Source organism: Dama dama, chromosome 23, assembly GCF_033118175.1.
Source record: "Dama dama isolate Ldn47 chromosome 23, ASM3311817v1, whole genome shotgun sequence".
Taxonomy (NCBI): Eukaryota; Metazoa; Chordata; class Mammalia; order Artiodactyla; family Cervidae; genus Dama; species Dama dama.
Window position 1 is genome coordinate 73,114,161 of NC_083703.1, and position 27,369 is coordinate 73,141,529.

Below are 27,369 nucleotides of genomic sequence, written 5' to 3' on the forward strand. Positions count from 1 at the left end.
GGTAATGTACACAGAGGGCCTGTCAACCATGCGCCCAACAGAGCAGAGCTGCCAGCGACTGAGCGGGGCCACCCGCCTACGGTGCATCAGGGGGCTAAACAGTCATCACATGGCACCGAAGCGCCACACGTGGGACGTGCCTGGGGGTTCTGGACGCCTGGCTTGAGCAGCCCGCATGCTCAAACACTCTGGAAGCACCAACCACTGCTCTTCTCTGGGCTGGCTGGCTAAGGGGTTGCGTGGCAACTCCACTCCTGTAGAGGTGCCTCAGGATACCCTCCCAGGTGGTTGATTTATGCTGCTGTACCTCCAACATTTTCATGAGTAAATTAAGATATTTGCCTTATATGAGGACCTCAAGAAGGAAAAGTCAGCTGTGACTAGATGTTACCACTGAACCTGCCTAAAATAATTAGGGGAAGAGTCAGGCCTGCTTAAGAGGCAGGGAGAAAAGGGGGGTGCAGCTGCCCAATTTAAAATGGTGCCAGGGCCACAGTTACTGTGACTCAAATCCGCTTCAGCCTGGAGGTCTGGTTGCTCGGAGACTCTGCCTTTGGAGAGGACTGAACCCTCCTGCTAAAAGCTGAGTATTGCCCAGCACTGAGCCTGACGGGGGAGCAGGCAATAAAGACCCGGTCTGCTCGGCTTTATGGAGTCACGATGTCTCCATTAAGACGAAAATGATTTAACAGAAGAAAAGACAAACCCGGTAAGGCGAGGGGGTGGAGGGGAGCCCTTCGTTCAGGCTGGTCCTCAGATGCTCCCAGCCTCACCCACACCACGCTTTGGGAGGCTGAGACTGCCGGCCGTTCTCCCAGCCAAGGCCTTCAGCAATGCCGTTCATCTGCCTGGGCGGCTCTTCCCTCCCCTCTTCACCCACTGACCCTCCCCACCCCCATGTTAGAACTCAATTCAAACTTGACTTCCTCAGAGACCCCTTTTTCTCCACAGGGTCGAATCTCCCTGGTTGGGGGGGAAGTGTGACTGCTCCTTTACAACACTAAAGCCGCTGCAGTTTCACTGTGTGTCCGATGGGACCGTCACTTTCTGAGCGCAGGGACCCTGTCAGTTCATTCACTGCTGTTTCCCCAGCACTATGAGTAGGGCCTGGCCCATGCAGACACATGCCAGTAAATGTGATCAAGGAAAGGATGAGTGCACCATAACCAGTTTTTTATTATTGCAAAGTTCCAAAGTGAACCAAAGCAGAAGAACCATAAATGAAAGTACAACAGACATTCACGTAGATGACGTTAATGCAGTTGCTTAAACTTGCAGTTCAACAAAAGTCAGTCTGTTCAGTTCAAATTAACTTCAACGTATTACAAAGAACTAAGAAGGCTGGGGGGGCTGGCCTAGGGGGGCACTGTGGGAGTCAAAAGGCAAGTCCCTGCTGGGAAGGGAAGGACACAAATTTCAAGGAGGTTTCTCCCCATCCCACCCTCAGGAGCAGCAGCCACACCTCTGGGCTCTTGAAAGAACTTAGGTATCTTTATGTGGGCAACAGCAGCACAGAGCCACAAACGCTGGCCAGGGGACAGGTTCTGCATCCCTGTCATAGGAGGCTCGGCCAAAAGGCACTGGGGCTCGGAACACGGAGCGCTGTGCCAAGGACAGGGGAGGGGTCGGCAGCCTTGGAGAACCAGCTCAACTGGCTGCCGTGGGTGTAGGCGGGCCAGGGTTTTCCAGTCCTCCTCCCCCCACCAGCCTGTGTCCCACGGGACTGTCAGCTTTCTGAGCGCCCAGATGGACGGGGGTGAGAGGACCTGGTGACGCTGAAGGGCAGCACTGGGGCTGGAGCATGCTGGGCCGAGACCAGGCCGAGCACCTGTCGCCACACGGTGTGCAGAACAGGGGGAGACTTTCCCAACAAAACGTCTGGTTTCTGACTACACTGAGCTTAACGTGAACAGGCGGAGCCTCCTGAGGGGTGGGAGGCCATCACGTCTCTGAGGGGCAGACGCGGCGACTTCGGAGCCCACTCAGGGGCCCGCCAGGTCCCGGGAGCAGGCAAAGAAGGCGCTCAGGCAGACAGGTGTCCTGCTGCCCTTCTGGGATTTTAGTTTAAGCTCCGGTTAACCTCCTGCCGCAACTTCCGCGCAGGGCCGTTCCTAGGCTCTATCTCCAGGAGGCTGTCGATGTCTGCAAAGCTGGATCTGAAGTCCTGAGAGGAGAGACAGCTTGTGAGGATCTGCAGTCCTGAGAGGAGAAAGAGGCTGTGGGGACCTGTATTCCTGAGAGGAGAGAGAGGCTGCGGGGATCTGCAGTCCTGAGAGGACAGAGAGGCTGTGAGATCTGCAGTCCTGAGTGGAGACAGAGGCTGTGGGACCTGCGGTCCTGAGAGGACAGAGAGGCTGTGGGACCTGGGGTCCTGAGAGGAGACAGAGGCTGTGGGACCTGGGGTCCTGAGAGGAGACAGAGGCTGTGGGACCTGCAGTCCTGAGAGAAGACAGAGGCTGTGGGACCTGGGGTCCTGAGAGGACAGAGAGGCTGTGGGACCTGCAGTCCTGAGAGGAGACAGAGGCTGTGGGACCTGCAGTCCTGGAGGAGACAGAGGCTGCGGGACGGAGCCCGGGCCCCAGGAGACCAGGCGGGGGTGGGGACCGCTGCCGAGCTGGCTTTCTGCACCCCAGGCTGGAGGCCTGTCAGCACCTGGGGCCCCTGGACAAGGAGGGACGTGGCAGGCCCCCCCTCACCTGGACCATGCTCTGGAAGTGCCACCAAGGGCACGATTGGCTGTGGCTCTTTGGTGCCTCTGGACAGGATCTCTTTACCTTGAGAGCCTTGTAGGCTTGAGCCCGGCGGTAGAACGCCTTCACGTTCTTTCCGTCCAGCCTGAGGGCTTCTGTGCAGTCCTTCACCGCCTCCTGGAACTGCTTCAGCTGCAGATGGCAGAGCGCCCTGCGGGGAAAGACCGGGCTGTCAGCTGCTCCCTCAGGGCCACTAACTCCGAGGAGCGCCCTGAACGCTTTATGCTGGGTGCTTCTCACCTTCCTCAGTTCTCACAGCCACCCAGCCCCCTTTTACAGAGGACAACGGCTCAGAGGTGTGACGCGACTCCCCTGGCTTCCTCCACTACTCCTGTGCAGACCCAGGACTTGATCTGGGTTTGAACAACTTGTGATCCTGACTGTGTTCAGAGCTATCGTCCACCTCATGCTTCCACACTTAACTCTTTCAAGCAGGAAAAGGTTTCTGGAAACCTTCCCCTTGACAAAAAATTATCTACTTTAAGAAAAAAACACATAAATGAAAGTGTTAGTTGCTCAACCATGTCCGACTCTTTGCGACCCCGTGGACTATAATCGGCCAGGCTCCTCTGTCCATGCAATTTTCTAGGCAAGAACACTGGAGTGGGTTGCCATTCCCTTCTCCAGAGGATATTCCCAACCCAAGGACTGAATCTGGGTCTTCTGCATTGCAGGCAGATTCTTTACCATCTGAGCCACCAGGAAAGCCACATAAATACTAGGCTGTAATTAATTACATGCACACACTGACATGTTAGGGGTGAAATGTAAAGAAGATGGATCAACAGATGGCCATAGTGACCAACCAAACTGTTGTGATAGGTGTCTAACAGTGTTACACAACACTGTTTTTAACTGAAGTTATAGTTGTTTCTATAAGTGTTTATAAATTTAATTGGGAAGTATATGGGTGTTTGATATACAATTCTTCCAACCCATATTTTGCATCATTCTTACATTCTCCATCAGTGAGGGAGAGGTATATATTTGTGTACATCTTTCTTATTCAATTCTAGTCCTCTTCCCCAGTGACTAAAAATGAAACAGACACTGTTTTCAGTGGCTATGGAATATTCACTTGTCTGTATCCTAATTTATTAACTCCTTATCAGGAGACATATTTCACTATTTCCAGTTAATAATAAATGATGCTGCTATGAACATCCTTGTACATCAGTCTCAGGAGAGACTGCTACATCAAAAGGTACATGCATTTGAAATTTTGACTATTACCAAAATGCTTCCCAAATAAAGCAGCTGATCTTAGCAACACAGGTTTGAACTGTGCAGGTCTACTTATGTGCAGAATTTTTTTTCAGTAACAAATACTGCAGTATTACATCATCTGCATTCGGTTGACTCCGTGAATGTGGCAGAATTGCAGGTATGAGAGGTCGACTGTAAACTATATAGAGATTTTTTGACTGCGAGGAGGGTCAGTGCTCCTGACAGCCGACTTTTCCAAGGATCAATTGTACTTAAAAACAGTTACTAACAGAACCCATTTTCCTGCAACTGTACCAACCCTGGGGCTCAGCCTTTAACTTCTGCCAGTATAGAAGAAAACAGTGTCTGTTTTAATGTAGTTGCTTTAAATACAGGTAAAGCTAAATACTTCTTAAATTTTATTTATTTTGGCTGTGCTAGGTCCCAGCTGAGGCACACAGAATCCAGTTCCCTAACTAGGAATTGAACCTAGGCCCCTGGCATTGGGAGCATGAAGTCCTACCCACTGGACCACCAGGGAAGCCCCCAAACTGAGCATCTTTACAGAAGTTTTAAAATCTAAATAAAACTTATCCAACTTATTTAATGACTTCTGTGGGTCCCCCTCCACCAATACCTTCCCCACTGCAAGATAATTAATCCACATGTTCTTTTAGAACTTAATGGTTTTACTTCTTCCATTTGAAACTGATCCATTTAGATTTTATTTTAAAATAAGGAGTAAGGATGGAGGTTCAAGTTTCTTTTTAATTCTTTCCAGCCAATCCAACACCATTTATTGAATAATTTCTCCCTTTCCCCATAATTTATCATGTACTAAATTCTATGTTATTATTCTTTTCCTCATGGAATTATTACCAAGAATGTAAAAAAAAATTCTAGTATTTTCGTTAAGATTGCATGAAACTTAAAAATTAACTTAGAAAAAGCTTCTCCTTGTATCAATTTTAAAGCAGACACAGGGATTTCTCTGGTGATCCAGTGGCTAGGATGCCGCATTTCCAACTCAGGGGACCAGGGTTCGGTCCTTGATTAGGGAACTAGACCTCACATGCCACAACTAGGACCTGGTGTAGCCAAATAAATAAATAAATAAAAACTAAATAAAAGCAGCACAAATTGTGTGGCATTCTTCCCACAGAAGGGGTGCTATGAATCAACACTCTCTTCTTGAATTTAGGCAGGTTCTGTGACTGCTCTGGCTAGCAGAGCAGAGGAAAGGACACAGTGTGCGTCCCAAGACTAGGCCTCAGGGGTCCTGGAGCGCCGCCCGCGCTCTGGGAACACTTGCTCTTGGAGCCTTTAGCTGCCCCAGTGAGAAGCCAACTACCCAGAGGCCACCACACTGTGAGGAAGCGCAAGCTGGCACAGGTGAACAGACTGCCAGGAGAGGAGGAACAGAGTCTCCAGCTTGCTCTCTCAGTTCCCTTCCCAGCCAGGTCAGTCATCCCAAGCCTAGTGCTAGATATGCAGGAGAAACCTCTGTGCTGTGCTGAGCCACTCAGCCGTGTCCGACTCTCTGCGACCCCATGGACTGCAGCCCACCAGTCTCCTCTGCCATGGGAGTTCTCCAGGCAAGAATACTGGAATGGGTTTGCCAAGCCCTTCTCTAAGGGATCTTCTCAAGCCAGGGACCGAACCCATGTTTCCTGCATTGCAGGCAGATTCTTTACGGTCTGAGCCACCAGGGAAGCTGAGGAGAAGCCTTTAAATGACTCCAGTCCCAGCACCCCATTGCTGACCCTGAATGAGACCCTGAGTCGAAGAACTGCCTTTCCTGAACTCCTGGTTCACAAATGATGAGCAAAACAAAATGGCTGTTGTAGGCCACTAAGTCTTAGAACAGTAGGCCCTGATCTTAATTTGCACACACAAGAATTCTAAGGAAACTGAAGTGTTCTCCCAATGGACTCTAGCAATTTAAAGAATAAGCCAAGTTTCTGGGAAGTAGAAAAAGCACAGTGTAAGCATTAGGTACTATTTGGTGACGTCTGAATGTAACTGTTATAAGGAAAATGATTACATATGAATGCCAAAGATCATATTTAAGGTGTTAAAAATGTGTAACTTTGGCCTATAAAATAATCACCCGTGGCTTTTGGTAAAATGAATATTCTGTATCCAATGAGAAGGGTTTTCATTACAAAGTAGGAGTCTGAGAGACAAGATGAATGAGTGAAAAGGAACCCAAATTTTCATCTTCAGCCTGTTTTCTTAGGTAAAATGGGACCATGACCTAACCTGAAGAATTGCTGTGAGTACTCAATGAGAATCTTCTGGAGGTCCATTCAGGACCTGGCAAACTGTAGGTGCGAAGTACCTGATGGTGATACCCACTGAGATGTCAATGCACAGACAGAACTGAAGTCTTAAGATGACACACCATACAGATGCATATGCACGAAGTGGAGCATTAAAATGGCATCTGGAATGCAGTATATTCAACCACGTGGATAGAAAATTCAGTTTTGTAACAGGTTCAGTCTTTAATTCAATCTTCTAAATTTATAAAATCAATGTAATTACAACCAAAAGCTCAATGGACTGAAATTTATCAGTGAGCCCAAGGCTGAGCTAGAAGATCAAATTGTCAGCGATGCTCTGGTTAAGAAGAATAATGAAGAGATCAGCCCTAAAGATATATTACAAAGCAATAGTAGTTAAAATGGTGTGGCATGGACACATTTGCATGGACACACATATTAAACCAGTATTTAAACAAAACATTGTCCTGAATGTGGTAAAAACCCAGGAAAATGGGTTAACAGAGATCTCCAGCAACATGAGGTAAGCAAGGGCATAGTCCACAGAAAAAGGAGTTAGAAGATGCTCCTGCACGAACATGCACAAATGGGCTCCTTGATCCCAAGTGCTACTGGCTGACTGAGGCACCCTCGGGTCCAATCAGCCAATAAAACCACAGGTCCCAAAGGCCAAAATCCAAGCTGTGAAACTAAAGGTTCCCTTTTTAAATCATTTGGCCAAAAAAAATGACCTCAAGTGACGAGGCTGCTTCGTCCTTCTCGATACTATTCTGTGTGATCGTGGACTTTCCACATTTCACTGCAGAAATGCTACTGATTAACTTCAGCAAGTTGCCCAGACACTGCTGGAGTGTTAGACAACTCATTGTATGCACTATCATCCCTTTCTAAAATCTGAAAACACATTTTATCCCAAGAGTTCCGGATAAGGAGCAGTGAGCCTACAGGAGATCCAAGATCTCTGAACTTAAGAGTAATGAGAGTATGTTGGCTGGGAAGGGAAAACAGACTCACAAGATTTATTCATGTTTTATAGGAAATGTTTAGAGCAGATCTGGGCCCTGCCTGAATGTTTTAAGCCTCTGACAGTAAAACGAACAGATCTCACTGGAGCCAGGTTCCAATTCTATCTCCACCCTTTACTGGCTGGGTGAGCTGAGGCAAAGCCCTACCATCTGAGCCTTGGTTTACTTGGCATTAAGACAGGAAGAGCACCCACTACCAAAGCCTTTGTGGGCTGTTGCAGAGCAGGTCCTCACACACGATGAAGGGATGTTGCCCTGGCTCCCAGGCCCTCACTGCTGGTGGAAAGGATCACTGACCACTGGGGACAGCTCAGGATAAAGGCTTTTCTACAGCCCCACAAGTCCGACACCTCAGGCTCAACTAGACCCTCTCTCTTGCTCAGGTCAGGTTCTACCTGGGTTCTACCCTGGTGCTCACAGACAGACTGGCAGAATTTATAACCAGTGGGTCTTAGAGAAGCCATGGGGTGAGAGTCAGGGAAGGCGCAGAGGCTTTGAGACTTGTGTTGGGGCTGTGTTTGCACAGCAAGCCCAGAGCATTTACTTACATCCTATGCTTACCTGGTCAATGAAAATTCTGGAATGGGCTGAAACAAAGCCCAGGCTCCCTGTGGGAAACCCCAGTTTCCACCCATTTAAGAGAGTGAATGCCACTGGCAATGCCCATCTCATGGTGACCAAAGGGAATGTGAACACACGTTCTGAGATGTAACATACAGCCATACCTCATTTTACTGTGCCTCACAGATACTTTGAAGACACCAAAACTGAAGATTTGTGGCAACCCTACATCGAGCAAGTCTATCTATGGGCGCTATTTTTCCATCAGCTTTGCTCACTTTGTACCTGTTTCACATTTTGGTCATTCTCACAATATTTCAAACTATTTCATTATTAGTATACTAGTTACAGTGATCTGTGATCAGTGATTTTTGATGTGACGATGACGACTGGGGGTTGGCAATTTGTAGCCATTAAGTATTTTTAAATTAAGGTATGTACGTTGTTTTTTTTAGACATGATGCTACTGCACATTTAACAGACTACAGGAGAGTGTAAACACAACTCTTCTATGCACAGGGAAACCCCAGAACTTGTGTGACTCCCTCTCTCCCGATATCCGCTTTACTGCCGTGGTCTGGAGCCGACCTGAGACGGCTCCGAGGTCTGCCTGTACTGACTAAACGCCAGGATGCAGAGCCCGTCACAGTCCCAGAGAGGGCTGCGGGAGAAGGTCCGGCGTCCTGAGATCCCCCAGGCAGCCGTGTGGAAGGTACCTGTTGCTGTACGTGGCGGATTCCAAGTTACTAAACCAGAGGCTCTCACTGTACTTCTCAATCGCTTGCTTATGGTTCCCCTTCTTTACAAGCTCATTGCCTTCCTCCTTCAGAGCTCTGGCTCTCTCCACATCCCCAGCAGAAGGCACTAGATACAAATTCAGAAGAGGAAAAAACCATGGAGCGGGTGCCCAGCTCAGCCTGCGGAGCTCTCCTGGGCAGCGCCTCTTCTAAGCCGTCTACCGCGCTCCGTCCCCCGAGGTCTCCTGCACTGTGCAAGGCACCCTTCCTGAGTCAGGAGTTCCCGCGAGCAACGTCTTCTGGGAAAAACACCGTTTTTCATTCAGAAGAGGTTGGGGGCTCCTGATGTAGATAAACTTCTGCACACACAATGATATATACGCAGTAGAAAGTAACCCAGGTTGTGGCCTCGGCATTGCCGCTCAGGAGCTGGAAGTCTTGTGGGACCTAATGCCTCTGGACCTCAACTTGCTCACCGACATGTGTGGGGCAATACCTACTCCACCCTGGGCTACTGTCAGGATGAAATGGGGAGAAAACAGGAGAAAGTGTAGAGCACCATATAAACTTAAAGCAGGTGAGTAAATGTGGAAGTATTTAAATAAACAAGCATCTGGTAAAACAAAAGAGAAGAGTGGAGCTCTTGGGCTTGCAGAAAAGAGAAGGGGAGCCCCTACTCCTCAGCTGTTCTGGTCTGAGTCTGGCGGTGTTCTCCCCGACCCGACAGCTGAGCTCTGTCCCAGCCTCCAGGAGACAGAACGAGAACAAGGCGAGATTCAAATTGCTCCATGGAGCCCTGGGGCTTCACCTCCCTGCACGGCCCTGATGAATTACTCCAGCCTCAGCTCCCGTATCATCTACTTTGTCAATTTTTAAAAACTTTCTTCATAAAATACTGAATATTTACGACAAGGGTAAGGTTCAAGGAATAAAACTAATACCCTTCAACTCATCCCTCATCTTAAGAAACAGAACATTTACTAAGACCTTTGAAGTCCTATGAGCCTCTCCACACCCCCCCACCCTGGTCAATCCACCCCTAGAGGAAACCATTTTCTTCAATTCTGTGTCCCCCACCGCGTTCTTTTAAAAATTTTTAATTAGAGGATAATTGTTTTACAACGTTGTGTTGGTTTCTGCCAAACAATGAGACCACCTCCCCCTTTTATATATGACAGTATCTAGAAACTATTTACTGTTGACTTTGTTTGAGAACTTCAAATAAAGGAATACACAATCCTATGTATCCTACTATGACCTCATCTTCTTTTTCCCCTCAAGATTACATCCCTGGGAGTTTTACACCCATAGCTGCTTCACTCTTACTCTTCCTGCTGCAGTGCAACGGTTTCATCTGTTCTGTTTATAGGGACTTGGGTTACTTTGCTTTTTGCTCTTAGCAAGTTTCTGCTCTGAACACCCTGTATCCATCTCTTTGTGGGCACATGCATGAGGTTTTCTAGAAGCAGAGCCAGTGGGTTGCAATGTACACAGCATCACCTCCTCAGCTTCACCTGGACTCTGTAAGGCACCCTACGCTGCACCATGTGATACCCCCACTACTACCTCATTCTCTAACTCCTTCCACTGTCTCAGCTGAAAACTCCCTTCCTTCTCACCTGAAGAACTCACTTTTTAAGGTCCAGCTCAACCTGTCACCTTCATGAGACTTTCCCCAACTTCCCCCAGCACCCTGACATCAGTTCCCAATTTGAATTCCTCAAACATTAGAGGCTCTAAAGCACCCATTCTTCCTCCTGTGTTTTAAATCACCATTTATGTGTCTCAGTCTCTCACTGGGCTGGGACCTTTCTGAGAGGGCCTCTGCAGACCACACATGGCTGTGACTTCAAAACAGTGGAATAAATAGGAGGTGCACTGAAGCCATCAAGTTCATTAGTGGCTCATGTTCTCATTGTAGGGAGTGAATACTACCCATGGCCAGACAGGCTTCCTGTTGGGAAGGGGAGAATCCCTGTCCCCCTGTACACCCAAGGCCAGGCTGCAACCCTGCCCCCCTGAGCCTCCCATCCTCAATACCTAGCCTGCTGGGCTAGGAGAACTCCCCTAGAGCCTCATGTTTCCAGTCACCCCTGCCCAGGGAAGGTCCTCTCTGTTTCATAGAGCTGAGGTCTCCTGTTTGGGGCTACCTGGCCTTGATCTCCCTTCCCTTGTTCATTCCCTTCCAGAGACTAATAAGTATGTGAATTCCTCTGGCTATGGAGATGGAGCAGATGGTGTCAGGCTGAGCTCATCACAAAATCTCAGGCTCTGGGACTAGTTAAGGGAATGGCCTGTGTTTATAGGATAGACTGTATTAAGAAAAGATGAGCCAGGGATTTTAGGGGAAGAAACCCTCTCTTTCTTAGGGAGCGATCAGAAAAACAACTCTTTCTCTCCCTCTTGGTCATGAGGCACGGCATGTAGCTGTGAGGCATAGAACTGCTACTGCTACTGTACTACTGAGGAGGGAAGACTGCCTGAAGACAAAGCTGACACATCGTAGAGAAAAGAGTCGAGAGAAGGACAGAGAAATGGAGCCTGATGCTGCAGTGAGCTGCTGGATCAAGCCTTGCCTGAAGGCCCTTTTTGTTATATGAGCCAATACGTTCTTTTTATTATTTTTACCACATGGGAGTTTTCTGTTCCTGCAACCTAAAACATCCTAAATAATACATCCCAAATGCTGCCAAAGGAATGAGAAGGGAACTAACACCAGATAACTGGGTGTGCCAGGCTGGGAGTTCATTGTTCCTCACATCACCTTACCCTTACACCTGTGGGGTTGGCTTTCTCACTGCCCACTGTAGTGCTGAGGAGACAGGCCCTAAGGGGTTACGGCTTCTTGTTTTTTTACTTTGTTTATAGGACTTTAAAAATAACTCATCTTAAAGGAGGCCAGTTTTTTATAGGATTACTCTAAGGAACGTGGCTCTGGGGAGACTGCAACTCTCTCTGGGTAGGAAGTCACTGCTTACCTCTGCTCTTCACGGTTGTGGTTTCTTTGGATTTGCTTTTAGATGTCTCTTTGTGGTTTTCCAAAGGCAGACACTCCCACCTCTTCTGAGATGAAATAGGCACCAAGGGAATAGAGGGCAGCTTCAGGCGCCACTCGGGCCCAAAGGAGTCCATGAGAGTTCTGGTCATTCTGGAAAGGCATGCGGGATGACAGAAAGGTTTCCAGCTGGGTCAAAAAGGTATTCTTTCTCTCATAAGCCCAAAGGAGGTGTACAAGAGTCAGTTATCATCTTCCCCTGGTTTGAACCATCGCTGTGTACCCTTCTGACTTGCAATAGGAGAGGAACAGGAACCTGCCACCCATAAGGGTCTTTTCAGGGGTCAGCCACCATGACACGCCCTCCCTGCCTGGCCCTTGATTGTTCACACTGTTAGCTTCAAAGAGAGGGATCTGGTGCTTGTTAAGGTAATTAAACCTTACCCCCAAGGAACCACACATGTCCCCAAGAATGGACCCCATGTTTTCTTTTTTAAGAAATTATATTTATTTTTAATTGATTGGATTGTTTTACAATATTGGTTTGATTTCTGTCATGTATGAACAAGAATTAGCCATAGGTGTACATAGGTCCCCTCTCTCCTGAACCTCCTTCCCACATTTTATGTTTTCTTAATCTATTTGAGCTTCCCTGGTGGCTCAGTGGTAAAGAATCTGTCTATTAATGCAGGAGACCACAGGTTTGACCCCTGGGTTAGGAAGATCTCTTGGTAAAGGAAATGGCAACCCACTCTAGTAACCTCACCTGGGAAATCCCATGGACAGGATCCCGGTGGGCTATAGTCCATGGGGTCGCAAAAGAGTTGGACATGAATTAGCGACAAAACAACAATGATGACATATCTATTTACAAGGCCATGGAAACACCTGACATCTGATTAATGCTCAGAGATTTTTAAATGTAAATCCTATGTCATTCTCAAAATTTAAAACCTTTCAGTGGTTCCCATTGCATTAGGCTGGCAGGGCCTGAGACCCGGACCCCTCCCACCCCTCCATCCTTACCCATGTGCCACTGCCCCTCTCTCGATCTTCATGTTCAAGTCTTTCCCCTCCCCACCCCACCCAGGGACAAACCCCTCCACTCCCCACTCTCCGCTTTTAGGCTCAGGGAACATGCTGGTTTTGTTAACTGATCTCCAGCACTCAGCATAGCACCTGGCACCCGGCGGGACCCAGAGGTATGTACTGAGTGAGCAGATGAAGCCAACGGTAACTTCTGCTCCTACAACCATGTTCCTGTGTTACTACAAGGAAGAGCTCTCAGATGCTATCACTACAAACTCACGGTCTCTGCCTCAGCCCCCAGAGCTGTTTTCCTTTTCGTTCCAAACCTACTTCAAACCTCTACCCTCCTCCATCTGATGCTCCTTAACCTTCCTCCTTGGACTTCCTCACACCCTGAACACAAACCTCCCTGCCTGGGCACACTTCCCACTTCTCTATCGTTACAGAAGACGTGACAAGGCCAACCCCTCCACCTGCACTCAGGATCCACTGATCCCGGCCTCTCGGGCCACCCTCGGCCAGCACCACCCTCTCCCACACCTGGATCCTTTCTCTCTGACTCCAGCTACCAGCACCAAACTCCTTCTTCCTGCACAGCCCTCTGCCCCTTCACAGCCACATTCCTTTAATCCACTGCCATCTGCTTCTGACAACAGTGGACTGACCCCGTCAGAGTCACCGGTGACTTCATTCTGAGACCCTCAGTGGACTTAAGCTGACTGCAACACCTGATATGAATGACGTCTCCATCCTTCTGGAAACACTTTTGTGACACTAACGCTCTAAGTCTCCTCCCGCTGCACAGGTTGCTGTGCCCCTCAAATGTCGGGATTCCTCAAAGCTCCCCCACTCCCCCCACTCCCGGTGGTACTCCATTTTTCTCCCAGAACCTCAAGCCATCTCTAGGTTGATGACCTTCAAATCTCTATGTTCAACCTGTACTTTTCTCCTTTGCTCCAAAGGCGTGTAAACACCCAGCCGGCCTCCTTGCACTTCTGTCTCCGGCCCCCTGGTCGCCGCCACCTCAGCGTGTCGACCACCTGGACACCTCTTCTGTTCTTCCCTTCTCCCCACCCTCCAACCACCAGAACTTGTTGAAATACTGCCTAAATGTCCCCTGAATTGGTCCCTTTCCACTGTTCTCTTTCCACCGTCTCTTTTGGATTACCGCCCACCCCCTTCCTATTCTCTTCTCCTTCATGGTCAACATGGCAGGGAGCCAGTCAGCTTTTCTCTCAAATCTGCTCAGGCTGCCTCCCCTGCTGCAGATCCTTTCATGATGCCTCGCTGTGTTCGGATTAAGTCCAAGCCCCTGGGCCTCATCGCCCGTCCTTATCCAAGCGCCTCGCCCGCTGCACCACGAGCAGTGGGGTTCTCACCACTCCTCTGACACCTTGACTCACTCATGGTGCACGTGCCGCCCAGGCCCCTTGCTGGCCCTGGCCCAGACAGCTATGCATTTCTGTCTCGGCTCACCTCCTGCGAAAAGCCCTCTCTGGCCCCCCGCTGGCTGTCAGGTACCCGCCGCCACAGCCCTCATCACGTTGCCCAAGTCTGCCTGTGAATGACTGCTGTTCTCCAGGAGACTGGGAGCTCTTCGAGGGTGGGAAGAGGTCTATCTCCTCCTCAGCCCGAGCCTGAGTGCAAAGTCTGGCAGAGAAGTGGCAGATTTTGTTGAATGATAGAGACTCAGAGGAAGCACAGAGAAAATAAGTCAAGCCAGAAAAGATGCACTGAACAGATACCAGGCAAAGAGGGGAAATGTGATCAGTTACCCAAATGAGGGCATCCTGAGATTAAAGACAACTGCTCAAGAGACCAGAAAGAATTTCACCTGAGGGGCCTTGTGAAGGGGTCACAGTATAACACACTGAACCACATCCACTAACAGCCCTATTGCCCGGGGTCACAGCCGCTTGCACCGTGTCTTCCTTTCCCCACTCTAGGAAGCTCTCTGAAGCAAGTGGGGTCTGTATCTCTTTTTTATTTCAGTATTTCCCAATGAACCTGGCTTAGACAGAGCTCAACTAAGTACTATTGTGTGAATGTATTTGAGCATCCAGGCAAAACAATAACAAAAAACCAAAAACCCCACAAACTCAGTAATTCTGACTCCTTAAAAACCTGCTAAAATACGACAGCAGATCATCCTCCCACACTTTTTGCCCGTGCTCATTAGAAGTTTCTGAGCCTAAAACACAGGGTTCGCCCCAGAGGACGTGCAAAGCCAAGGTTCCAAGGCAATCGGAGAGGACAGGACAGGACATCCCGGAGAGATGGCCCGCAGTGACCCGAGCTCACCTGCTGCTGCCTTCCAAGGCTGACGTCACGCTGTCATCGATCTGCAGCACGGTCACGTAGTCCACGTAGGCCAGGGGGTACTTCTCCAGGGCCTCGTAGGCTGACGCTCGCCGCAGCAGGGGCTTCATGCTGAAGGGAACCAGGGCCAGTGCTCTAGGACATGAGGCAGAGATGTCACCAGGCTGCTGAGTCCCCAGAGCTCCCCCCCCAACGCCCCCACAGCTCGTCCCGGTCTGGGTCATCAGCAGCATTCAATGCACGGCAGCTGCGAAGGCTGTCAAGTCTCAGAAAAGGGACTTTTCAACTTAGACTGAAGTGGAGGAGGGAAGGAGGGCAGAAGACCACTACTACCGGGAAATGTGTGTGTGCACATCAATTTTCATAGTTGCGATCCCTCTGAAATCAAGATTAAGTGCCTCGTAGCTTTCATGCTTCTCTGTTTTCCTTTCTACAGTGTGGCCGAGTGGGAATAACAAACAGGCTTTGGAGTCAGAATTCCCCCTCTGCCACTAACCATGAGACCCCAGCTACATCACTTGACCGCCTCAATCCTCCACAATCCAGTGCCAGCCTGGGCAGGGTGGCAAACTTACCCCACAGAGCACTCATGAGTGCTTCACAAAGGAGACCTAGCACACGGCCTGGCACAAACCAACTGAGCCCAGCTCCACGAGTGTGCTCACCTCTCTCCTCCTTTCCCACCCACCACCAGGGCCCAAAGCTAAGGCAATGTCCCAGGGTATCAGATTCCTGAGGACACATCAGATGCAAGTGCGAGTTCAGTGATGACCATGAAGGCAATCTCAGACTGGCTTCAAAAAGAAGCATGAGAAATGGTTTAACATCCTCTATACCTGGTCATTGATGGATACCATTTTCTCCTTTCGAGGCCATCTATTAACCACCATCCCTCTTTCTCTCCCTCCCTCCTTCTCTCACCCACGTCCGTCCCAGAAAAAAACCTGAGCAAGCCAGTCACTGGTCTGCAACTCTAGGTCATGCCCAGGTTCTACATCTCACAAAGACTAAAGGTCGTCCTCTTAACTGTCCACCCTACTCCTTTCAGCAGCAGAGATGAGGCTCCAAGGACAGCTTCCTATTTTCAGTGACCGGTTGACCCTGAGTGACACTTCCTAACATTATAGATAATTAGCGGGGCCAGAGAAGGCCGGTCTCCTCTCCCGAGCCACGGGCACCCCAGGCGCAGCCCTGCCCGCTCACGAAGTGCAGTCCTTGATGCAGTCGGTGCAGTTCCCGTCCTTCAGGTGGCAGGCTGCTCGGTTAGAGTAGAGAATACTTTCTTTTTCTGGGTCCGAAGAACCTGCCTCGGGTGGAAGCAGAAAATGCACAATTAACAGGCTGGGAGATGGATGCCTTGGGACATCGGGTGCGCATTCCACACCTTGAGCTCTCTGGGGTTTAGTAAAGGGCAGCAGAGATGACTATAACCCCATCATGCATGTTGGTCTGATGGGCTAGCAAGGGAGCAAGAACACCAAGCTTCCTGCTATCCACAGGGACCAAGCATCTGCTCATCTACACAGTCCTGCACTAACTTGGTACCAGGCCAGAGATCAAAATGAAATAGCTCAAAGAAATCCACAGTGTAACTACTTGGGGGTGTGTGTATATGTTAATTTTATTACAAGAAGCATGTAAATCCAATAAAGAAAAAAAAAGGAGACAAAAATCTGATAAATGCTATCATAAATGGACTGAATAAGTGTTGTGGGGACACAAAAAACAGACTAATTCGACTTGGTCAAATCAGAGAGGACTTCGCCAGGGAAAAGACCTCTGAGTCTGGCAGGACTATGGAGAGCTTAATCAGGGGAAAAGCTCAAGCTATCAAACGGGGAGGGGAATTATCATAGACGTTTCCCTAAAGATCGTCTTTATCCTCAGGAATCTCACAGGCTCAAGTCCTTTATTGCAGCCATGATGATTTTCATTTTCAAAAATAATTTTTCAACCACTAGCAGAGGTCATAATGAAAATAAAACATGGAAACTATCAAGTGTTGACCCAGTGATTCCATCTCGAGGCACATGCCCAGAAGAATAGAAAACAAGCTCTCCTTTGAAAATGGTAAAACATATAGACAACAGTGTAATAGATACTTGCTATCCATCACTAAACTCAGCATACATTCTATTAATATTTACTTCCCACCTTTTCGGGGGTTTTTTGTTCATTTATTTTTGGCTGCATACCAACCACAGATCAAACCTGTGTCCCCTGCAGTGGAAGCACGGAGGATTAACCACTGGACCACCAGGGAAGTCTCATCACCTTTTTGGTTTTGCTATGACTCAATACCCCTACTCTCTCCCCTCTGCCCCATCCCCGGGTCCTGAGAAGTTGCCACAGTCCTAAAGTGGGTGTCACATTCTCATGTGTGTCCGTCTTTATTACATAAGTATTCACAGGCAAGACACAATATCCTTTAAATAACTTTTCCTAAGTGGCATCATATTTGCTCTCCTTCTGCGGCTTGCCTTCTTTGCTAATTATGTTACCACATTGATGCAAAACCTGCTTCATTCACTACCAAACCTAATACAATTATCTTGTGTTCCCTTTTGTTGCCGGACCCCGAGGGAGACAGCAAAATACAGAGATAAGTAAAAGACATCCTGGCCCTTGAGGAGTAAGTGCAAGTATTCAAACCTTGCTACCCATCTCAAGTCACTGGAGCATGGTTGCTCAGAAAACAGCAGTGATGCGGCAGAAAGGACATCAGACCCCCAAATCCAGCCTGTGATCCTGAGCAAGTCATTCAATCCCCTCTGATCACATGTGCTTACCTATCAGATGAAGATATCATTTCACAGACTGGCTGGAAGGTTCACTGTGTTAGGTTGCTCCCTGCTCTCCCTTCAAGATCAGGGAAATTGATCAGAGAAATCAAGCAACTTGCCCATAAATTACCCAGAAAATTAGTAGCAGGATCAGAACCAAATTCTGGTCCCCTGCTAAACTGAGAAGAGATATCAGCATGGCTCTTCTTGGGGCCTAGAATAAATCTCTACAAAAAGGCAAGTTTTTCCAAGCAGCTGGGGTAGGATGCAAAAAAAAAAAAAAAAAGCAACTTTACCAAGTTGAGATGAGGTGGTGGGCCTACAGAGAAAAGTTCTAGGGAAAAAAAAAGATGGGCGGGGGGCAAAAGAGTGGCTTGAAACTGCAAAAATTCAAACAAAATTGACTGGAATTAGGAGAGGATTTGGGAAGAAGTACACCAAAATGAGTAAAAACTTGGACTTGGGAATTGGAGAAACCCCTGCTCAAATTCTGCCTCTGACTTCAGAAGAAGGGATTTAAGTCTTCTGGAACCCTCATCTATAAAGCATCTTACCCCTAAGTTAGTGGGAAGATATTAACAAGGGAGAAAGTCTATCCTGTCTAGCAAGTACTCAACAAATGCTAGTCGAGGAAGTGAGAGAGGGGAGGAAAGCAATGGGAAAGAGAGACTACAGAAAAGGAACTCTACTGAGGCTCTGGGATAAGCCACTTCAGAGAGGCCTTGGACAGGGGGCTTAGTTGGCTGAACTGAGCCAGAGGCCGGGAGGACTGGTAAAAACACGTTATTCCTCTGTTGAAAACTCTCCAGCAGCTTCCCATTAGGGAATAAAATCCAAACTCCTTCCCATTGAACTACCGTGTAAAATGCCTGTCTTTGTAACTGATCAAGTGTTGCTATTCCCTCCATTGGCTCCCTATGCTTTGGGTCCTGGAACAAACCAGGGTACTGCCTTTGTTAATTATGGTCGTCTTCACCCGGGGTGCTCAGCACTCAAAATTTCATGCAGCTGGCTTCTTCTGACCATTAAGGTATCACCTCAAATGTCACTTCTTCAAAGAAGTTGTCCTTGACCTTGCATTTCTTCATAAAGGAGCTCCCTAGTCAAATTTACCACACCACCAGATTTGTCTTCTTCACAGCCCAGATCATTTCCACATAGTTCTTGTTTAATATTCACTAGCTTAACACATTATCGGCCAGAGATGTACTAATATGTTTCTTGTTGAAAGTCCAAAGTGTGAGCTGCTCAGTTGTGTCCGACTCTTTGAGACCCATGGACTGTAGCCCACCAGGCTCTCCTGTCCATGGAACTCTCCAGGCAAGAATACTGGAATGCGCTGCCATTTCCTATTCCAGGGGATCTTCTCTCAGGGATGGAACCTGGGTCTCCTGCATTGCAGGCAGATTCTTTACCATCTGAGCCACCAGGGAAGCCCATGTTTCTTGTTACCCAAACATTACTGACCAAAAACATCCATATCACTTACAGAACAAATGACTAGCCACAAGTATTTCTGCAAAAATCGCCCAGTCAATGAATTAAGATCACATCTGGGGCCTCCTCATTAACAAGAATGAATGGCCCTTGACAGAAAAGACCTTCTCTGTCTTACTATACACTCTTCACATACAGGTGCTTAACAAATGTTAATTAAAGAGTGTAGAGTTGAGGAAAATGAGAGTTGTCTCAGGGATCAGAATGAGGCTTGAATATTAGAATGAGGTCCAACAAGACAGTTAAAAAGCAAGCAATCTATCAGGATGGTCACTATCAAAAGAAGAAAAAATAAAGTGTGTTGGTAAGGATGCTGAGCAGTTGGAATTATTGTGCCCTGTGGGTGGGAATGTAAAATGGTACAATTATTATGGAAAACAGTTGGGAGGCCCCCTCCTTTCCTGCAAATTAAAAATACACTTACAATCTAATCCAGCAATCCCACTTCTGGGTATATATTCAAAAGAAATTAAAGCAGGATCTTGGGAGATTCTTGCACACTCATGTTTTTCATAGCCAAGAGGTGAAAACAATTCAAATGTCCATTAACGGATGAATGGATAAAGACAATATGGTATATCTACACGATGGAATATCAGGCAACCTTAAAAATGAACGAAAGCCTGTCACATGCTACAACACAGTTTATAATGTCAAAGATATTATTCGGTCACAAAAGACATATATTGTATTACTCTATTCATTTGAAATACCTAAAGTAGTAAAAAATCACTGGCACAGGAAAAAAAAAGAGGTGGATACCACGGGCGGAGGGGGAAATCAAGAGTTTAGTGGGTACGGCGTTTCCGTGCTGCAAGATGAGAACGTTCCAGAGATCTGTTGCACAACAATGTTACAAGAGGTTAAGGTAAGTTTGATGTCGTTTTTTACCACTATAAAAAGTGATAAAAGATTTATTAATATGAAAATGTGTTCCTGTTATGTCATTAAGTAAAAAAGGGCCAATAATAAAGCCACGTTACAATAATAATAAAAGCGGAAAGAAAGGCCAAGGAAGTTTCTCGTAGGATGCCCAAGGTGGGGGAGGGGAGAAGGAATGGGCAAGTGCTGGGAAGACCCGGTGGGCCGCTCAGCCGCGGGGTAAACGGAAGCCCCAGGCCGAGGGCCAGAGCGAGGTCCGGGTAGCTGGGGTCGGGGGAGGAGAGAGGGGGGAGCAGGCCTGGAGGAGAAACGGGGGGCGGGGGGCCGGGGTCGCACCTTGTTCCTGCAACATCCGCAGCGCGCGGCTGTAGAGTGTGGCGGCCTCGGCGAACTGGCCGTTGCGGAAGCTCTGGTTGCCGGTGGCGCGGAGCTCCTCCACTGACTCTGGGAGTATGGGGGCCATCCTGGCGCTGGGCTGGTAAACTGGGGGGGGGGGGGGCGCTACAGTTCCCGCCGCCAAGACGGGTGCAACGCCGCCCGGGCGGAAGCTGCGAGTAGCCGTGCCGGCCGGCTACCCGGGCGGGGAGTGGGCGGGGCCTGCGCGGACAGGAGGCGCCTAGTGCCCCGCCCTCCACGCACGCTCAGTTGGGTACCAGCGCGCTGGGAGTTCGCAGCTGCGGTGGGCACCTTGGCATGATAGGACCATGCAGGTGAAACTCTAACAGGTCCCTGCTCGCCTAGGGTTTACATTCTACTGGGACCTAATATTCAGTTACCTCATGAGCACATGAAGACGATAATTTCATTAATGTGATAGTGCTCTAAGGAAAACAAAACAGTAATGCTATAGAAGGTGACCACGTGGAGACTTTTTAAGAGGGATGGGAAAGACATGTCCCAGAGACTAATAATTGAGCTGAGATCTGAGAATATTGTAGGGAATGCTGGTTCAGACAGAGGGTTAGCAAGTGCAAAGGCACTTGGGCTGGAAACTGGCACCTAGTTACCTATAGATACTGATTTTATAAAGGAATGCACTGATAGGTTGATGTAAATCGCTGAGGGAAACGAGCTTATCATCAGCCTCATCTGACTTCACTCTATGTCCCACTTACTACTCCGTTTTTTTTTTTTTTTAAGCTGCTTGTTGCTACCTGTGCACATTATGCTGTTTCCGTTGCTTCCTAACCTTTGCTTATGCTCTCTTCTTCCTGTGATTCTTTTCCAAATACTTTTTTTTCTCTTGCCTAATCCTCACTGAGCCAAAAGTCAACTCAAACATCATCTCCTTTATAATTTTCCTCCTCTGCTCCTATTGCTCCCAGGTTGTATTCCTAATTTAGCTCTTATTCTGTGACTGTCAGTTGATGAAAATTAATCAAGAGTCAATCTAATAAAGAAGTGGAAAATTTTACCTGAGCCAAGTTGGAGGATTGTAACCTGGGACCAGCATCTCAGTTCAGAAAACTGTTCCACACATTAGAAGTCAGGGCACAGTTATATAAGTTTTTTGAGACAGAAGGCAACTGTCATCATGACCCCTTACAAGATCAAGAAGGAATGTCATCTTTTAAGAAGTTCTTTTGATGCTAGCAGAATGTTGCTCTTTATGGTTGAGCAGGTATTTCTGCCAACGGGGAGGTTTGGTTGATGTGTAATGCAGATGTATAATGCACAGTAGAGGGGACAGAGGAGGCCAAAGGGCAGAGAAAAACATTTATGTTCAAGTTTTTCTTCTCCTGGGACCTCCCTGGTGGTCCAGTGGTTAAGACTCCATGCTTCCAACACAGAGGGCACGGGTTTGATCCCTGGTCCGGGAACTAAACTCCCACATGCCATGTAGCACAGCAAAAAAAAAAAAAAAAAAAAAAATTCTTGTCTTGCCATAAAATATGTATTTTATTTCACATTAGTTTACAGTGTTTCTTAGACTGTGAGGTCTTTAAAGGCAGTGAGTAGGTCTTATTTTTTCCTCCCCAGGCCCTGTAAGATCTGGCATGCAACACGCACTTATAAAGTTTTGTCAACAAAAACCTAGTCTCTGCCATCAGGTCACACAGTTGATGGTTAGGGACATCAATTGCTGCACAATTGAATCCATGTGTACCTTTAGTTGCCCCTCTTTGTCTGAGGTTCTGCATCCTGGGATCCAAACAACCTCAAATTGTGTAATACTGTAGCACACATTTATTTTAAAAAATCCACATGGACCCATGCAGCTAAAACCCATGCTCTTCAAGGGTCAACTGTAATTATTTCTGTAAACTCATAACCCAACCAGACCTTAAACTTTCTGAGGGCTGGGTAGCTCTTTCATCTGAATCCCCTCAGTACAACACAGGCCCCACAAAAGCAAAGAAGGAACACGTAGTGGGGTGGGCAAACCAGATCACTCAAACACACACACACACACAAATGAGTATCTACTCAACAACCTCCATCTTTAATTTCATAATTTTGCCTGAGATTGTCTGGGCCTAGAAAATGAATCAAGATTTCTCTAAAGCAATCATAATAATCTCATTCTTTTACCAATGACTGGGCAAGGAGTGAGCATGTGACCCTGATCTAGCCAATGAGACAGAAGGATGTGTGCTGGGTGCTTATGGGAAAGGTTTCCTTCCCAGGTAAGAGATACAGGATTTCAAATAGCCTTTTTTGATGTTTTTCTGTTGGGTTAAGGATATGACCTGGAGTTTTGGCAGCCATTTTGCATCTGGGTCAATAAGCACAAGAATGAAAAGCCAACATGCTGAACTGGGCCAGGGGGGAATGATGAAATTGACCTTGTTGTGCCAGTGAATTAACCCTACAAGTGACTCCTGGACTTCTTAGTAATAAACAAGAAATGTGATACGGCTGGGCCACTCAAATGGCTGTTCTCTTATTCTCTGTACATCCCCTGTCCAAACAGAGCCTGCTTCACCTACACCCTACTTACATGACTGACCTTCCTATGTACCTGTCCCAAGCCCCAGCTAATCACAGCTTACCAAAGGGATGGTGAATGGCTAGCCCCTTTGCTGGTTTCCTTGGCTACTAACGAGCCCACCTGAGATCAATTCCTCTGTAACTGATAATTCCCTGTTTCCCAGCTGGGGAGCAAAGACTGCCACTGTGTCCTGCCTGCCATGTCCTGCACCCCAGGACCTTGCTTCAGATGTGTAACATCCTCCATCTATTAAACCACTGATGTCTCTGTTGGTGATTCTGGGCTCTTTCTTTGGTCTTGAAGCTTGGCACACACAGGCCTGCAGACATAAGGAGTGCAGCCCAACAAATGCATGATGTCTTAAGCCACCTTTTAGAGTCTTCTTCAACTGTTTGAAATGGAATATATACTAAGTGTTACACCAGACAAGTAGTATGCCAGACAAGTACACGTGTGGCAAGTTGTATTTTCTCCAAATAACTGAAACAATATTCCCAGTTCTCCATGCTCTTCTAGAACCTTGTCAATCCCCTAATAAGAGATGGAATCTCATATCCACTCAGCTTTAATTCACGAGTGTCTTTCAGTTGCCCCTTCAACAGGGGAAATGACATTACGTATCTGCCTACTCTATGCCATAGAATGGCATGACACCTTCCTCCTCTTTCCAGAAATATACTTTGGAACTCAACCTTTATTCTGTGAGGCTCAAGAAAAGTGGAGTCCACCCCCCCAACCCCATCCCAAATCCCTGATCACCAAGTGGGCTCCCAGCCAACAACCGCAGGAACTTGTCAGCCTTGTGAGTGAGCCATTTTGGACAGAGATTTGTCCAAATGTTGACTGCCCCTGACTGACACCAGGAAGCAGAATTATGAGGATAACTCCTATGTCATAAGGTTTTAAAGATAGCTTAGAATTGTGCCCAGCACCTAGTAGATTTTCAGTAAATATTTTCCTCATGTGTCAGGAAAATGACCCCATTACTCTGATTTTAACACGTGGTGGTCCATACCTGGTGACCCTGAAAGGTGGTTTGCTCAGGCGTTAAAGTTTTGTAGATGGCATACCAGACGCTGCTTTGAGTAACTTTCTCTACAAGCAAACTGGGATTTTTCCATTTTCTTAATTCATTGATGGTGGTAGCAACTGAGGATTTATGAATTTCCATAGCTGGAACTGGAGTTCTGAGTGGAGCCAAAGCTTTGACTCTCATGCCCAATGAGAGGGTCCAAGTGGTTGTCCAGTTTGGTGGTGCAGGCTCTGGAATTCTATCCATCTGGATTTAAATCCCCAAACCTATACTTTTAGCTATGTGAGCTCACCTCTCTGGCCTTATGAGAGTAATATTACCTAACATAAACAGTTTTAAAACTACTAAGTGAGGTAGTAGTAGTTGTTTAGTCTCTAAGTCGAGTCCGACTCTTGCGACCCCATAGACAGTAGCCTGCCAGGCTCTTCTGTCCATGGGATTCTCCAGGCAAGAATACTGGAGTGGGTTGCCATTTTGAGTTAGTAGTAGAGTATCGAGAACATGATAAGCAGTGGAAAATAATAGATAAGACTGGGATAGTTACAGGCTTGACATAAGGATTAAATGAGATAATATAAAATGGCAAGTACATGGTAAGAGCTTCAGTTCAGTTCAGTTGCTCAGTCCTGTCCGACTCTTTGCGACCCCATGAATCGCAGCACGCCAGGCCTCCCTGTCCATCACCAACTCCCGGAGTTGAGTTTACTCAAACTCATGTCCATCGAGTCGGTGATGCCATCGAGCCATCTCATCCTCTGTCGTCCCCTTCTCCTCCTGCCCCCAATCCCTTCCAGCATCAAGGTCTTTTCCTATGAGTCAACTCTTCGCATGAGGTGGCCAAAGTTTTGGAGTTTCAGCTTCAGCATCAGTCCTTCCAATGAACACCCAGGACTGATCTCCTTCAGGATGGACTGGTTGGATCTCCTTGCAGTCCAAGGGACTCTCAAGTCTTCTCCAACACCACAGTTCAAAAGCATCAATTCTTCGGCTTAATGTGTGCTAAATCGCTTCAGTCGTGTCCAGCTCTTTGCGATCCTATGGACTGTACCTTGCCGGGCTCCCCTGGTCATGGGATTCTCCAGGCAGGGTTACTGGAGTGGGTTGCCATTCCTCCTTCAGAGGATCTTCTCCACCCAGAGATGTAACCCGAGTCTCTCTCGTCTCCTGCACTGGCAGGCGCGGTTCTTTACCATTAGCGCCACCTGGGAGGCCCCAAGAGCTTAATAAACCTTGGCTATTTTTATGTCCGCAAGCTGAGTCAAAGGTAAGGCTCTTACGAGGGTGGGGCAGTTTGTAGGCTGATGCTCCGTGACATCCAAGGAGACGTTAAGCACGTTTCACCGTCCACCTGAAACAAAAATTCAACCACGGAAGAACGGCAGAAAACCACAAATAGCTCCAGGGATACCAGCAGCAGCGCTTCCCAGCAACAGTGTAAACTTGGCTGGTTAAGAATTGACAGTTTTTTATTAAGTCGGTTCTTCGCAGGAAGTCTCAGTATGTGTCTGAGAAACGAGGGGGGCAGGGCGCGAGGCAGAGATGAGTTCTTGGGTCTCAGACCGAGTTTCTTGGGCGAAGTGTCGCAGAGAGACAAGAGCGCCAAATCTCGAGACCTGACTGAAATTTCCTCCCGGGAGGAGCCTCCACGGTTCCGCGGTTCCGGGTCCGCGCCCCAGCGCACCACGTGACTTGTATCCGCACCACGTGACCCGGGGGCCAGCCCTCGCGGCCCCGCCCCGCTCCCGCGCAGCACGCGGCTTCCGGTAGGGGCGGAAAGCGGAAGTGTGGGAGGGTCTGCTGGGCGGGATCGAGGAGGTCCCGGGGGAGGATGGAGCAGTGAACGGTCTGGGCGGCTGCCGGCAGCGCCATGGAGACGGTGCAGCTTAGGAACCCGCCGCGCCGGTGAGGGGCCGCTGGCTAAGAAGAAGGGGGTGGAGGGAGGGAAAGACGGGGACCGGCGGAGGGGAGACCTGGGCGTGCGAGCCCCCTTGGAGGGGACGGACCTGCGGGGCGAGGTGATGCGGCTGAAGGGGCACCTGCTGAATGGGGGAACCTCCGGCCGGTGGGGGTCCGGCCCCGGGGAGTAAACGTGGGGCTGGTTAGAGAGATCGCTTGCCGAGGCGGACATCCTGGCGGAAGGTGGGGGACAGATGGGGAGGGCAGCCGCTGGGGGACTGGAGAGAAGTTAGGGAGAGCACCTGCTGAGGGCGGGGGCCGCTGGGTGAAGCCTGTCCTAGAAGGGGCTCACTGAGACAGGGAGGATGCTTAAGCCAAATGAGGACCTACGAGGGGGTTCTGGCTAAGGGGTGGGTCGCGAACTAGCAGAGAGGAGAGCTGGGCAGACTTTCTAAGGGAGGGAGTCCCACCAGAGGTGCAGTGGGGAGGGTCTGTTGAGGGGAGCAGCTTTGCTGCCTGAGGCCGAAGGTGTGCCATGCCAGGTGGAAGGTCTAGTAAGGGAGGCTTCGTGCAGGGCAGCGATTTAGATGTTTTTGGTAGTGTCCCCTCTAGATGATGGCATCTTTCCTCTCTGATATCCAGGATCTTCCTAATCTTCCTCACTCCCGCACTGGGAGGTAGATAGAGAAATAAGAGGCTATTTTCAAGATGGGCAAATTGAGGCCCAGAAGAGTTGAGACAATCCTGTGTGTTTCCTTTTTTTTTTTTTTTTTGCTCTAGGTCTGGCTCACTGGACTCAGCCACACTGTGCCCTTTTTTCAGGTCTCTATTGTTTTGTATCAGCTCCAAATCCTACTGCTCCCTGGAACAGTTTTAAGTCAAGATCGGGGAAGTGGCCGATCCTAGATAGTCTAACCTCCTGAGTTGGTTGCAGTTGTATCCGTGATTTGCTCTGTGGACCCCCGGGGTTTTTCAATCACTCTGCCACATCTGGAGAAAAATGGAGAGTACTGCTTGAGGTGCCATGAAGTTTGCTTCAATTTCACAGAGCCCTCTGACTTCCTGTAGCAGAATGAGCTCTAAAGTAGGAAGTGTTCAGTGTGTGGGAGTGCGGGGCAGTGGAGAGGTGAAGGGAAGGGTTCCACAGCTGGGCCTGTGCCCTTAGCTTTGTTTGAAGTGCACAAACACTGCAGAAGGCAAATAGCTGGTTGGGACAGACTCGTAAGTCACCCTACTGTAGTGCGCTGAGTCTGAAATAAAATGATTTTTGTATCCATCTAGCACTTACTGGGTGCCAGATGTTATTCTCAGTGCTTTCCATGTCTCTCATTGAACCTTATGGATTTGCTGATATTTGACCATTTTTGATGTATAAAAATATTAGTTTCATATGGTTCACCTTCACTGTTGACTCATTTGACCATCACAGCAGTCTTCTC

General features: G+C 48.3%; 2 protein-coding genes and 1 non-coding gene across 4 annotated transcripts in view; 1 reads left to right on the plus strand and 2 right to left on the minus strand.

The window, feature by feature from the left end:
• Positions 1-1,152: 1,152 nt before the first annotated feature.
• Positions 1,153-25,689, minus strand: TOMM34 (translocase of outer mitochondrial membrane 34). Of its 2 annotated transcripts, none has more exons than XM_061127348.1 (7): positions 24,017-25,689; positions 16,111-16,214; positions 14,890-15,042; positions 11,543-11,712; positions 8,544-8,691; positions 2,775-2,901; positions 1,153-2,164 (listed from the first exon to the last, which is right to left on the minus strand). In XM_061127348.1, exons 1-7 carry the CDS (start codon positions 24,278-24,280, stop codon positions 2,060-2,062), a joined length of 1,071 nt encoding a protein of 356 aa, XP_060983331.1. In that variant the 5' UTR covers positions 24,281-25,689; the 3' UTR covers positions 1,153-2,059. The 2 variants fall into 2 exon arrangements, with proteins under 2 accessions (XP_060983331.1, XP_060983332.1); XM_061127349.1 differs by lacking the exon at positions 24,017-25,689 and adding an exon at positions 20,406-20,618 and having other exon boundaries at positions 16,111-16,210.
• TRNAW-CCA (transfer RNA tryptophan (anticodon CCA)) lies at positions 4,425-4,497 on the minus strand. The gene has a single exon. It is a non-coding gene; the product is annotated as a tRNA-Trp (tRNA).
• A 129-nt stretch (positions 25,690-25,818) lies between the features above and the next one.
• The window catches only part of STK4 (serine/threonine kinase 4), a 90,093-nt gene continuing 88,542 nt past the window's right edge, over positions 25,819-27,369 (plus strand). Inside the window, exon 1 of the mRNA XM_061127350.1 lies at positions 25,819-25,936. Coding sequence (XP_060983333.1) covers positions 25,902-25,936 — 35 coding nt within the window. The 5' untranslated portion in view covers positions 25,819-25,901. The remainder of the gene's footprint in view (positions 25,937-27,369) is intronic.